At 37.4% G+C, this 14,652-nt stretch overlaps 2 protein-coding genes across 4 annotated transcripts; one reads left to right on the top strand and one right to left on the bottom strand.

The window, feature by feature from the left end:
* Positions 1-212: 212 nt before the first annotated feature.
* On the bottom strand, positions 213-7,164 carry LOC116161637 (Meckel syndrome type 1 protein-like). 2 transcript variants are annotated; one of them, XM_031475059.1, is made up of 6 exons: positions 7,054-7,164; positions 6,712-6,978; positions 2,558-2,762; positions 2,200-2,503; positions 862-1,106; positions 213-819 (listed from the first exon to the last, which is right to left on the bottom strand). In XM_031475059.1, exons 1-6 carry the CDS (start codon positions 7,110-7,112, stop codon positions 580-582), a joined length of 1,320 nt encoding a protein of 439 aa, XP_031330919.1. In that variant the 5' UTR covers positions 7,113-7,164; the 3' UTR covers positions 213-579. The 2 variants fall into 2 exon arrangements, with proteins under 2 accessions (XP_031330919.1, XP_031330918.1); XM_031475058.1 differs by having other exon boundaries at positions 213-1,106.
* On the top strand, positions 7,033-14,306 carry LOC116161638 (rhomboid-related protein 2-like). 2 transcript variants are annotated; one of them, XM_031475060.1, is made up of 6 exons: positions 7,033-7,170; positions 7,330-7,453; positions 7,502-7,713; positions 13,285-13,542; positions 13,593-13,806; positions 13,856-14,306. In XM_031475060.1, the coding sequence occupies exons 2-6, from the start codon at positions 7,373-7,375 to the stop codon at positions 14,171-14,173; spliced, it is 1,083 nt and encodes a 360-aa protein (XP_031330920.1). In that variant the 5' UTR covers positions 7,033-7,170; positions 7,330-7,372; the 3' UTR covers positions 14,174-14,306. The 2 variants fall into 2 exon arrangements, with proteins under 2 accessions (XP_031330920.1, XP_031330921.1); XM_031475061.1 differs by having other exon boundaries at positions 7,040-7,174.
* Positions 14,307-14,652: the final 346 nt, after the last annotated feature.

Raw genomic sequence — 14,652 nt, 5'->3', positions numbered from 1 at the left:
TTAAAAGCGTTTCGGCGTGTGTACTTATTACATTTTATAGAAATTTCGTAGTTTGAGGTGATTACAAGCGCTTTACTTGTGGGTCTTCAAGGCCGAGACGTGTTTGACCTTTTTTTAAAGCAATTTTGAACAATCGGTCACAGACAAAGATCCGCGCGCGGGTAGGGCGCTATAAATAGTAATTCAAGGTGCCACGAAATTAAAGCGAGGAAAACAAATTAGCTAATTTATTACAAAAAAGACCATTGTTTTGTAATAGTAATACAAAGTGTCATTGACTAGAATGCGTCCTTAATTTACATCGATTCTTGGAATAAATGGCAACGTTGCGCTTACTAAAATTGTTTACTGCGAGCGACATGCGTGTACGCGACCGGCTCGGTGGCGTTCGCCGACGGCCGACTGTAACCGAACGCGCCACTCGCGCCTTGGCCAAGTTTTAAAAATATCGATTCACCTTTGTGTTAAGGCAACGTTGCCACTTACTCTCCCATTCACCTCGTAGGTATACGCGTGCAAGGGGAACGGAATGCGAGAGAAGTATTTATAAAGTATCGATATTTTGAATATTAATATGTTTCAAACATTCTTCCTAGCCTCGACCATCTTCCTTTTAGCGACTTTGAACGCCGCCACAACTTGCTCGATACTTTTAATGAGGACGGACGTATTTAACTTATCCAGGAGAAATTTCCTTTGCCTATTTCCATTTTCACTTGCGAAATCCTCGGAGAACGCTTGCGACTGCTGAAGTACGCTGACGCGTACGCTTATCTCGCCGGTACCGACGCTGAGGACGCCGTATCTATTCATGCGACCCTGGAAAAACGTAATTACAGGACGAAAATAGGCAAATCTCACCTCGCGCGGCTCCCTTGGTAACGAGGCCCAGGTGATGTGATCGTAATTTGAAAAGTCTCCGATGAAGAACCTTCTTAAATTACACGCGATTCCTTCGGGGCAGATCCGTAAACAACGCAATTCGTAGCTGTAGACGCCGGCCTGCGTAACCGGCAGGATGGTGTAGGCGAGGCCCTCCGTGCGAAAGTGGTCCCAGGAATCTTTCGAGACCGCTTCGAAGTAGACGTAGGGCGATTTCAAAATTTCTGAAAAAATTCGCCTTTAAAAAGCGCTGAATCGATTTTGGGCGAGCAGGATGCGGCGGCGACACAAACATCCGACGACGACGCTGTGGGAATTCACCTTCAGAGGTTAATCATGTTTACGATTGCGTTTGCATCCATGTGTACGTCTACTTACGTTTACGGCTACGGTTACGTTTACGTTAATTTTTATCCAGTGTTCCATATCCCCTGATTTGGTGCTCTGCTCTCGCCCAAACTGATTACGGAAACGAGTATGCTTATGGTTTGTAAAGGCATGGCCGTAGCGAAAGTATCGGCAATGAGGGGGGGGGAGCAAGTGTCAAAATGGCTCTTTTTTTGGAAGATATTCCATACACGAGAGTTCTAAAGGAAACTTAGGAAAATAGACAGTGAATAAACAGTATAACGAAATCCGGCGTCGCATGTTTTAATTTGTGCGCAGTCAATTCATGTTCAATGCCATTCGTCTTCCGACGGATTGCGTAAATTGTGCAATCTTTTGAAAAATAGTCCAGCGGCCTTCCCTTAACAAGTACAGGAGTTTCGTTATTGGCTTCCGAATGCGTCATGAGCGGTTAGTTGCCTGGGACAAGTTATCGGCGCCTGTCTGACGAACGGCGATAAGACCTGACCAAAACAGCTAAAAGTTTAACCTATTAGCACCATTTTGTAGGCGTATTAAAAATTTAAAAGCATGGTAGGGACGAGTCCTGAAAAGATAGTGGCGTGGCATTCGGTTCTGGAGCACGAAAGCGTTAAGTTTGTGGCACTAAGCGCGAAGCCATCGGCGGGAAAATCACATTAGCGAGGAATCTTGTGGGAGAACCCATAACTAAAATTAGCGCCAAAGCCGCGCAAAGATTCAGTACGGAAGTGTTGTACATATCCAGAATACTGCAGTAGTCGTTCAGGAGATCTACACTGCCTAGATTTAAGGGGCCACCCCTTCGAGGAAAACCGTATCGATTCCGGAAAGGGCTAATTAAGGCAATGTAATTTTTTATTTGTATAAGCAATTAGGAGAGAAAGTGGAACTTGGATCAATTTAGGAACTTACAACAGCAGCCCTTACTGCAAGATCGAACGTACTTACCCTCCTCATCCATTCTTTGCACGTCATATTCCAAACAAATTTCGAAAGGTAACCCAAAGTGAGCCGCGCCGTCCTCGGAATTAGCCCTAATCGACGTCTGCGTGCATCCTTTTAGCGCGTCCGAATTTTTACAGCTCCAATGCGCCGGCAAATCGATAAAGTACTGCACGTAAACGTTGTCGTTTTCGAAATTGCGCGCCGCCAAAATTTCCAAATACAAACAGACGTCCAGCTTATTTTTACCCGGTAGCTCGAACCCGGCGTGCCCCTTGTCCAATTTCAATTTTTGCTGATGAAGATTTATCTTAAACGGGAGTTGGTTAGTGAAAGCGATAAGAGATGTCGCCCGAGCGCTTACCCTATCGAGTATTTCGTTCTCTTTGAGTTGCGCGTCGAATGGAATCTTTTCGGAGACGTCATCGATGCGGTACTGGAAGATCCTCTTGACGTCTCCCTCGATGTGGATTCGATACGGTTCGGATTGGGTGAAGTCGGGACGCATCGTGAGAACCTTTCGGGCGGGGTCGTACGTAACGGTGCACAAATTCGTCGCTTGGGAATCCCTAGAATCATTTGTTGCTAAAGACTAGAGAAGAAATGTGTTTGTTATGCTGTACTTATTTATGCCTTCATATGAAACTGTATTATCCGTGAGCTCCCGAATCTCGTACCCACCTGCGGACGGTGCGTAGGCAATACGAGAAGGGGGGCCCTCTAATTCACTTCCAATTTACCCATTTACGGGTTGTTTTGTTTAACACAAATTGAACCGTAGATGTGTTTGATGGGCTTTGTACTAATTTGACTGAAGTACAGGGTCACAAAGTCAAAATTGCGGTGCCTGCTCGGAGGATCTTTAAGATCACTACAAATTGGAAATTATTGAATTGCTTGATGTGAACCAAACTAGTTACGATATGTAAGGCTGCGATTGATCTTGAATCCCAACTGTAAGTTTGCCTTTACCGCACGAGGGGCAAGTTACAAGTCCCAGAGGGGTGGGGCCTTGCTAACAGAAACTCTTCGGATTTGAATCTATGTGCGGTATGACTATTAGTTGCGTTGAGATTCACTAATTTCCACCTTTTCCATAGTTTAAATATTGATGTGGTGCTCAAGGTCATGTAATTTCCCATGTAGGGTTTTATTGCACCAAAGATGCGATGCGTCACCTGTTGTATACAGCTAGCTTGTTTTGTTACCTGTCGGTAATTCAACCATTTCTTTGTTTTGCAACTTGCCTTTGCTATTTGCTATCATGTTTTCCTTATGCTTTATTATCAATAATTTGATGCAACAATTTATCTTGGATATTAACAACATTTTCACTATATTGCGCATTCGAGATTACTAAAATAACTGATCAAAATGCACTGATTCAAAATAGGTAGGCCATTATAGTGGCTTATTTTGCGTTCCTTTCCTACATAGCGTTGTTTACAACTAACGTAAGGGAGCCCTGTCTTTTCCCCCAAGGCAAAACCGTTCAATCAAGACCTTGAGGATTTCCTTTAAAACAGGGTGCGCCACACACGGACTGAGATTATACCTAGCTACGTCAGTTCGTGACTCCGTTCCTAAGAAGTTTTTACACTTACCGTTGGAATAGAAACTTGAAATTTAGTTCAAATAATTTCAAGATGGCGCCGCTTCTGTAAATACCGAAAGTTGGCGCCATCTTGTGTTTTATTTCTAAATGCGCCATTTTATTTTGAATTTGACGTATTTAAGATGTGCGTACCGCTCTGTAATGGTTTTTGATATATTATGTCAATTTTTCAAATGAAACAATTGTTTCCAAAGCCTACCATACCTAATGAAAAAATTTCAAAAATGCCAATAACTACTGCCTAATTATAGGCATCAGAAAGTTTGAACGCATGCCATCAGTGTACAATCTGAATTAGGTATGTTTATATAGTATCTGCAATCGGTAGAGCAGAATAAGTAGTATGTATTTATTTATTTGTTTATTGTCCCTCTCTTGTTTTGGGCCCTCAACAGGCTTGTACCGAATTATAGAGTGACCCGCATAATACCTACTTATCGTGGTCTATCGATTGATGATACTATGTAAACATACATCGATAACGTGCATCCAAACTAGAATCCTACTATAGTTGTGATTTGACATTTGTTGGTTGCTAATTTTAAACAATCGCAGCAGCCCTGGACACTTTTTCAAAGCAATTTAGCGGTCACTCAATGTAAACGAAGCGTGAAAATGGAGCAGACGGGAAGAAGGGCCGTTTTAAAAGTACCTACTTAAGTACTGCTTCACCATTATCATTTTTTGGGGTGCACCTAATCGAACTATTGGCAATTCCAAATAAGGATGCGACCTCTAGCGGCAATAACAAAGAACTTAAACGTCTGTGTAAATGCCTGAAACGTTTAGATAACTATTTATTCGAGATTCAGATTAACGGTAAGACATCTGGTGGCAGCACATTTAATTAATATTGGTGGGATAAGACCGCCCTTCTGGTTCGTTTGCAATCAATGTAACATTGTAACTACACCTTAAACAGCAAGGATAGTTCCAACGTCACGTACACGTTTTATCAATTATCACGTTACCTACATTCAAGAATTTTAAATGTGGCCAGTATAATATAAGAATAGTTTAAGAAATCTTCGCCCAACGCATAATATTTCCAAAGTCTTTAATTGTGAACAGCGCAGTTACATATGAGTATTTTAAAACATGAATCGCTGGAAAATATTTTCAAGTTCTAAAAGTGACCAACAGAGGGCGTAACTGCCATCTTAAATTTTAAAATTGCATTTTCTTTAAATTTCGCATAATAAACTCAAATTTTTTTTCATATTTTTAAAGAGAACCAGTTTATCTATCATTTTCGTAAAAACAAAAACTCAGTTATTTCAAAAACAAAGATGGCGTGAGGCGTTCAATTGTTTTTGCAATAACCTGCTTTAACTTCTTAACCGTTTGACCGATTTTAACAAATTTGGTATGGTTGAAAAGAGCATTCCTTGGGCAATGAGAATCAACCAAAATATAGTTAATTTAGTTGAATCCTTCTCCGCCATGGGGCTAGTTTTGACACTATGACCCAAAATCCTAAAAAAATCAAATGGAATGATATGACTTTTTCTTTATGAAAAAGTAGCCAAATAACATCCAAAGAGGACAGTGAAAACCGTTTTTCAAAATCTCGTTCCTAACCTCAAATATTGGGAAAATAAGATTAATTAAATAATTAATAAAAATGCTTAACTTGTGTCTTAAATTTACTTTTTACGTATTTCCGGTATTTGTCGATGGCGTGAAAGAAAAGCACCCTACACTTTTAGGTAGACCTTGGACTATTAAACAAATGAAACACGATGGCATTATAAAATAATAACAGCGGTATTTTGTAAATTATTCTGCTGTGTTTACATTCAGCAAGTGCAGTTTTTTGAATTTGTAATCTTGTCTAAAATTCCGATTTCTAACTAAGAAGCTTTTAATATGCTGGCGATATAAGTATTTTGAGTATTTTCAAAATGCGACCATCGCTGCCCGCATCTTCTATTTGCGTTATTCGAATCGACCACAAACCATCGCCGCCATGCTTCTTGGTTAGAAATCGGTATTTTAGAAAAGATCACAAATTCAAAAAACTGCATTTTCTGAATGTAAACACAGCAGAATAATTTACAAATTACGGCTGTTATTGTTTTATAATGCATCGTGTTTCATTTGTTTAATTTTCCAAGGCCTACCTAAAAGTGTAGGGTCCTTTTTCAAACAATCTTTCGCGCCATCGACAAATACCGGAAATACGTGAAATAAGATACAATTTAAGCATTTTTATTAATTAATTCCAATATTTGAGGTTTTGAGGTTAGGTTAGGAACGATATTTGGAAAAACGGTTTTCACTGGCCACTTTGGGTGTTCTTTGGCTACTTTTTCATAAAGAAAAAGTCATATCATTCCATTTGATTTTTTTGAGTTTTTTAGGATTTTGGATCAGTGTCAAATCTAGCCATGCTCTTTTCAACGATATCAAATTTGTTACAATTGGTCAAACGGTTAAGAAGTTAAAGCAGGTTATTGCAAAAACAATTGAACGCCCCTCGCCATCTTTGTTTTTGAAATATCTGAGTTTTTGTTTTTACGAAAATGATAGATACACTGGTTCTCTTTAAAAATGTGAAAAAAGAATGTTTAGTTTAGGTATTATGCGAAATTTAAAGAAAATGCAATTTTAAAATTTAAGATGGCAGTTACGCCCTCTGGTGGTGATTTTTTGAACTTGAAAATATTTTCCAGCGATTCTTCATAACCGATTTACCCAATAATTTGTTTACCCCTAAGTCATACGACGAACGGTTCCCGAGATATGGCCGAGGAACAGTCTTATTGGGACACCCGAACAGTGTAGCCTGGGCCCTAAAACCTAAACCTTGCAACTTACCGCCTAGGCGACTGTTAAAAACTCTAAATGACTGAACCTGGAGCCTAGGCAGGGAATTTTCTTTCCACAAATTTTGTACCCACCCTAAATCAGCCATCAGGTGCATTTTCCCGCAGTTATCGTCAACCCCCTCGTACCCATCGTCGTTAACGTAACTAAACACGACATTGCTCTTCTCCGACAGCTTGGCGACTTCAGCGTGATACTTCCTCTCCAGCTCGGTGGCGCAGTTCTTCCTATCCAGGTAGAAGCCTCTCTCGAACTGGCCGAAGATCTTCTGCTGCCATCGGAACGTTTGAATTTCCTCGAGCGGGTCGTCGCCACCGCCGCCGACTTCCCTGATCCTTATCCTGCCGAAGAAAAACCAACGTTAGCGCCATCTCGCGCTGGTCGCTCGCGTTTTTAAAAACATAAACAATTCTCACCTGATCTTGAGGTTAATTATTTCGTCCGGACTTCTGTAAATCGCCGTGGATTTGTGCATCGTTCGTGTGCGTGAGAGGTGAAAGTGGGCCCGACTGGCGTCAATCACAACAAATGACGTAGGTAAACAATGGGGAAATCCCTAAGACCCAATTTTCAAAAGAAAACCACGTGATTTGTTCCACCTTTAACGAGGCGGGAATTTGAAATTTTGATTACCTGTCGCGATAGGACCAGGTGACCAATCAGAGGTGAGCAGTTTTGGTTATTCATTCCAGATAAGTGATATGCAAGGTGCGGTGTCCGACATTACTCATCGAGATGCCTGCGAATCGCGTGGAGAACGGTACGGAGATCCCGCTTCGGTTTAACGACGATCACTGGAACCAGGTGTTCAAGCGGGTAAGTAAAGTGACGGTCGACAAGTAGAATTTTACCACTCGCTTGCAGTATGACACCGATCACGACGGCTACATCAGCATTAGGGAGCTAAACGACCTGGTCGAGAGTAGGGAGTACGAGCACGACATACCCTCGCATGTCGTTGCCGAAATTCACAGACGAGCAGATCGGAACGATGACGGAAAGTTGGATCTGCGAGAGTTCATCGAGATGATTCATCATCCGACATTACAGCCAATATTTGGACATCTGATCAGTAGGTGTGTGGCCACTTAGTCTTACAGTGGGGGTAGTAATAATCGGTTCGCCGACAATGCCTGTATAAATTACCGAGGGGGGATCCAATCTTTCACACCCTATAAATTTATTCAATTGGTGCCGATAAGCTAAGCTCCCCGTTTGTGTGGGGCTGAATTTCAATTGCGGCTGTACTACAAACGACCTGGGAAGTGGTCATTAGTGGCAATTTGTCGATAAAAATCAGCCATTGCCAATTGATGGTTATTTTTCAGCTAAAGTGACCCAAAATTGTGTGACCAAGAGTCAAAAATTGAGTCAAATTTCTTGTTTTTTTAAATTTTGTGTGCCGTTTTTGTTTGTTTTTTGATGCAGCTTTTGTGGCCTTAACTAAAAATAATTATTTGGTTTCTATTTTATGGTATGGTTTCCAGAATTTTTTTGGTTCTGGTTTTAAAATGGGATAGACATTTGAGGTTTTGTAATTTTTTGTTTTTGATTTTGGTGATGAGGAGTTTTTTGGATTTATAAAAATTTTTAAACTCCTGAACGTTTTGCTCCTTAAGGTTCCAGTCGTCTGGGTGTTGGTATGACCAGGTATCTCCCTTTTTTGTTTTTGTTGTTTTTATTTGTGTGACTGAAAAAGAAACTTCAAATGAAATACATTTTAGGTGTTTTGGTTTTTGCTTTTTTGAATGAGGTGGTTTTTTTGGGTTTACAAAAAATATTTGAATTCAAGAATACTTTATTTTTTATTATTATTATTTTTATGTGCGCCTTATCGTTCCAGTCGTATGGCCGGGTCCCAAAAAGGATACAATTTTTTGGGTTCTCACTTTTGTTTGTTTGTGAATTTTAATTTTGAACTATTAGAGGAAAACAAATGTGATATGTATTTGACATTTTTTGTTTCTGGCTTTAAAATGGGATAGACATTTGAGGTTTTGTGATTTTGGTGATGTGGAGTTTTTTGGATTTGTAAAAATTTTTTAATTCAAGAACGTTTTGCTCCTTCATGTTCCAATCATATGGGCGTTGATATGACCAGGCTCTGAAAAAGGATACCATTTTTTGGTATCTCTCTTTTTTGTTTTTATTTGTCACGGAAAAAGAAATTTCAAATGAAATACATTTGAGGTTTTTTGGTTATTGCTTTTTTGAATTTGATGAGGTGGTTTTTTTGGGTTTACAAAAAATATTTGAATTCAAGAATACTTTATTTTTTTAGTATTATTTTTATGTGCGCCTTATCGTTCCAGTCGTATGGCCGGGTTCCAAAAAGGATAAAAGTTTTTGGGTTCTCACTTTTTTTGTTTGTGAATTTTAATTTGGAACTATTCGAGGAAAACAAATGAGATATGTATTTGACATTTTTTTGTTTCTGGCTTTGAAATGGGATAGACATACATTTGAGGTTTTGTGATTTTTTGTTTTTGATTTTGGTGGGAGTTTTTTGGATTTATAAAAATTTTTTAATTCAAGAACGTTTTGCTCCTTAAAGTTCCAGACATATGGGCCTTGGTACGACCAGGCTCCAAAAAAAGGGTACAATTTTTTGGTATCTCTCTTTTTTGTTTCTATTGTTTTTATTTGTGTGACGTAAAAAGAAATTCCAAATGAAATACATTTGAGGTTTTTTGGTTTTTGCTTTTTTGAATTTGACGAGGTGGTTTTTTTTGGGTTTACAAAAAATATTTGAATTCAAGAATACTTTATTTTGTTATTATTTTATTATTATTATCGTATGGTCGGGTCCCAAAAAGTATACAATTTTTTTGTATCTCTCTTTTTTGTTATTGTTGTTTTTATTTGTGTGACGGAAAAAGAAATTTCAAATGAAATACATTTGAGGTTTTTTGGTTTTCGCTTTTTTGAATTTGATGAGGTTGTTTTTTTGGGTTTACAAAAAATATTTGAATTCAAGAATACTTTATTTTTTTATTATTTTATTATTATTATTTTTATGTGCGCCTTATCGTCCCAGTCGTATGGCCTGTTCCCAAAAAGGATAAAATTTTTCAGGTTCTCACTTTTTTTTGTTTGTGAATTTTAATTTTGAACTATTAGACGAAAACAAATGAGATATGTATTTGACATTGTTTTGTTTTTGACTTTAAAATGGGATAGATATTTGAGGTTTTGTGATTTTTTGATTTTGGTGATGTGGAGTTTTTTGGATTTATAAAAAACAAAAAAATATTTGAATTCAAGAATACTTTATTTTGTTATTATTTTTATGTGCGTCTTATCGTTCCAATCGTATGGCCGGGTCCCAACATGGATAAAATTTTTTGGGTTCTCACTTTTTTTTGTTTGTGAATTTTGATTTTAAACTATTAGATTAAAACAAATGAGATATGTACCTATTTGACATTTTTTTGTTTCTGCCTTTGAAATGGGATACACATTTGAGGTTTTTTGATTTTGGTGATGGGGAGTTTTTTGGATTAACAAAAATTTTTAAATTTAAGAACGTTTTGCTCCTTAACGTTCCAGTCATATGGGCGTTGGTATGACCAGGCTCCAAAAAAGTATACAATTTTTTGGTATCTCTCTTTTTTGTTTTTATTGTTTTTATTTGTGTGACGGAAAAAGAAATTTCAAATGAAATACATTTGAAGTTTTTTGGTTTTTGCTTTTTTGAATTTGATGAGGTGGTTTTTTTGGGTTTACAAAAAATACTTGAATTCAAGAATACTTAATTTTATTATTATTATTATTATTATTATTTTTATATGCGCTTTATCGTTCCAGTCGTATGGCCGGGTCCCAAAAAGGATAAAAATGTTTGGGTTCTCACTTTTTTTGTTTGTAAATTTTAATTTTGAACTATTCGAGGTAAACAAATGAGATATACGTCTTTCGCTATAAAAACCGTTGCACGTCATTGATTTGTGTATCAATTTCAGACATATGCTGCAACACTGCAGCATGTACAAAAAAAAACAAGTAGTGTGCGAAATCTATAGAAAACTTGTCTGAAATTGATTCATAAATCAATTACGTGCACCGCTTTTTATAGCGAAAGACGAATATGTATTTGACATTTTTTGTTTTTGACTTTAAAATGGGATAAACATTTGAGGTTTTTTGATTTTTTGTTTTTGATTTTGGTGATGTGGAGTTTTTTGAATTAACAAAAATTTTTAAATTCAAGAACGTTTTGCTCCTTAACGTTCCAGTCATGTGGGTGTTGGTATGACCAGGCTCCAAAAAAGTATACCATTTTTTGGGTTTACAAAAAATATTTGTATTTTTATGCATGGTTTTATCGTTCTAGTTGTACGCGTGTTTCTAATGATCAGGTCCCAAAAGTGGATCAAATTTTTTGGGCTTTTATTTTTTTGTTTACCAGTTGTAACAGTTAAATACTTGACCAAAAAAATATCTTAAACGAGATACGTATTTGAATTTTTTTGATTTTGGTGATGTGGAGTTTTTTTTGGAATTCCAAAAAATATATAAATTCAGGCACACTTCGCTTGAGGAAGTGCTTTAATGTACGCATTATCGTTCCAGTGCCAGAACCCAAGAAAGGATCAGTTTTTTTGACCAAACAAAATGAAGTTTTTTTAGATTTTGATTTTGCTGAAAAGGATCAACTTTTTTGGTTACTCTCTTTTTTGTTTACCAGTTTTTTGACGAAAAAAGAATTTCAAATGAGATGCGTATGGGTTTTTTCTTGTTTTTGATTTTGGTGATGTAGAGTTTTTTGGATTTACAAAAAAATATTTAAATGCAAGAAGATATCGCTCGCCTTAACGTTCCAGTCATACGTTTGTTCGTATGACCAGGTCCCAAAAAAGGGTCAACATTTTTTGGTCTCATTTTTTAAATTATTATTCGTTTGATAAAACAAATTTAAATGATATGAATTTGATACTGTTGTGCACGTGTTATCCTTCCAGTTCCAGAACCCGAGAAAGGTACATTTTTTGGGATCTCCTTATTTTATTTTAACAGTTTTAACAATTGACGTAGAAAATACTTCCAATGAGATATGCATTTACGGTTTTTTGATTTTTTCTTTTTTAATTCTGATGTAAAGTTTTTTCGATTTACAAAAAATGATCATTTTTTTTGTGCCTCTTAACCAGTTTTTCTGATAAAAAAATTTTAAATGAGTTATGCATTTGACGTTTTTCATTTTTTTGTTTTAGATTTTGATGATGTGGAGTTTTTTGAATTTTACATTTCGCTCTCCCTAACGTTCCAGGCGTATAGGTGTTAGTATGACAAGGTCCCAAAAAAGGATCAAATTATTTGGGATTTCTGTTTTGTTTTGTTTTTTTTTGACAAAAAATATTTCAAATGAGATATGCATTTCAGGTTTTTTAATTTTTTCATTTTTGATTTTGATGAGTTTTTTTTTAATTTACCGAAAATCTGATATTGCGGGAGCATATTTATGTACGGTTTATCGTTCGAGTTGTGTGGGAGTTTGTATGACCGGATTTAATACCACATTTAACAGAAAAAAATATTTCAAATATATTAGTTTGAGGCTTTTTGATTTTTGTTTTTGATTTTGGCGAGGTGGTTTTTTTTTGGATTTACAAAAAAAATATTTAAATTAGTTGGTAATACCACGTCCTAAAAATGGATCAAATTTGTTGGTATGTCATTTTTGTTTACCAGAAAAAATTTCAAATGATATGCATTTGAGGTTTTTTTGATTTTTTTATTTTTGATTTTAAGGATGTGGGTTTTTTTGGATTTACAAAAAATCTTAAATTAGAGAACATTTCGCTTGCGGAAATATTTTTATGTACGCGTTATGGAGAACATTTCAAATGAGGTTTTTTGATTTTTTTATTTCTGATGTGGGATTTTTGGATTCACAAAAAATATATGAATTCAAGAATACTTCGTTTACAGAAGTATTTTTATGTACGCCTCATCGTTCCAACCGTATGGGTGTTGGTATGACCAAAATGTTAAAAATTTCAAGAAATTAAAAAAAAATTTATTCCTTAAAATTTTATAAATCCCAATGTTCAAATATTTTTAAAGCCCAAAATTTCGAAAAACCTTAAAGGCTAAGGTACCCAAAATATCAAAAACCTCAAAACCTAAAAGTTCTCAGATTTTGAAATTCTCAAATGCCCGTAATTTCAAAAATTCCAGATTCCTAAAATTTCAGAATTGTACTGAACGTTTGAAATTCTCATCAGCAATATCGGAATTTCCAAAGCCTCCAATTCTCAAACTAAAAAACCCCAAAATCTTTTGTGAAAAATTTCCAAAATCCCGAATTTAGATACCAAAATCTCGAATTTCCAAAATCTTGAATTCGTAAAATTTCAAAAACCCCAGAATCTCAAATTTCTAAAACTTAAAATACCATAAAATCTAAAATTTAAGGAATGTTCTTCGTGTTAGCCCCACGTTAGGCGCCAAAATGCAACGGTAGTAGCTTTTCTAATGCTGGACATTGGACCCGTTTTTTTATTTGGTTGCCCCAGCTCACTTTTGTTGAAATCTTCGTTACAGGAATACACGAATTTAATTTATCATTTTTACGTCGATGTTAAGACTAAGACTAAACACAATTAACTGCGATACAATCGATTTTTCACTTTTGCATGTTTCAGGTACGTCCACTTTGTCGTACCTCAAGGTGGCCGAGATCGCAGTCAGCCCGACGGGCAGTATGAAGACGAGTACACCTGTTGCCCACCCCCCGTGGGCATGATATTAATCTCGCTCATCGAGCTAGTATTGTTCGTGGTCGATCTGGCGCAAGGTTCACAATATTCAGTGACAGGTCCGGTAGCACACGTATTAATTTACGACCCCTCTAGGCGGTACGAGGCCTGGAGGTACATAACGTACATGTTCGTGCACATCGGGTACTACTTTAACACTCGCTTGCTTCCTTTAATGATCGTGCTACTTGTAGGTACCTGCACTTAACCGTTAACTTGTGCGTACAAATACTACTGGGCACACCGCTGGAAATGGTGCACAGATGGTGGCGGGTCTTAATAATCTATTTCGCTGGTGTTGCCGCCGGTTCCCTAGGCACTTCCATTACTGATCCTACCGTGAAGTTGGCCGGGGCGAGCGGCGGGGTCTACGCCCTCATTACCGCTCACATTTCCACGATAATTATGGTAACAACCTCTTAACGCTTTCCTCACAAACTTCATTCCGCTTATTTAGAACTGGAGAGAGATGGAATACCCGATCCTGCAGCTCGCCATTTTCGTCATAATAACGGCGTGCGACGTCGGCACGGCGATTTACGATCGGTACGTTCGCGATATTAACGAGCACATCGGTTACGCCGCCCACTTGGCGGGCGCGATCGCCGGACTGCTAGTCGGAATAAATATCCTGAGAAACATCCGGGTCACTCGCAAGGAGCGAGTTATATGGTGGATTTCGATTGTCACCTATTGCACGTTGATGGCGGTTGCGATTATTTGGAACGCGGCGTTTCCCAGCTACTTCCCGCGGCAGAATTTTAATAGTTTATAATAAGGGAGTTTAATGGGTTGCTATTTTTATGTGCTGTAATTGTAAGACCAACTATGTGCCTGAAGGTAATGTGTCTTGTCTAATTTGCAGGTGTTGCTATTTATTTTTGACAATATATCTATGTTATGGATAATTTGTTTAATTTCTGAATTGTGGGCATTGCTCAATATTAACAGATAACAAAATCACCCCCAAGAGACCCTTGGTTTGGCGGCTGCCCAGAAAGGTTGAAGGAATTACCCTAGGACAAGGTCATCGCTTTTTGGTAATTGCAACTGCAGATGGGGCTGCGCCTCACGCACTACGTTGTTTGGCCCCATCTAAATATGCTGCTTTTCGTGAACCAATAAATAGTAAATGCAGTAACGAAAAAGCGGAAGCAATCATCTCTAAATGATTCAATGTTGTAATGAAGCATGATAAATATAAATTACATACACAAAACAGGTTAAAACTAAGTTGCAAAACAAAGAACTGGT

The sequence above is a fragment of the Photinus pyralis genome, unplaced genomic scaffold (assembly GCF_008802855.1).
Source record: "Photinus pyralis isolate 1611_PpyrPB1 unplaced genomic scaffold, Ppyr1.3 Ppyr1.4_LG10, whole genome shotgun sequence".
NCBI classification, from domain to species: Eukaryota; Metazoa; Arthropoda; class Insecta; order Coleoptera; family Lampyridae; genus Photinus; species Photinus pyralis.
Note: the sequence above shows the minus strand (reverse complement) of the source record. Positions and strands in the feature narration are given on the sequence as shown.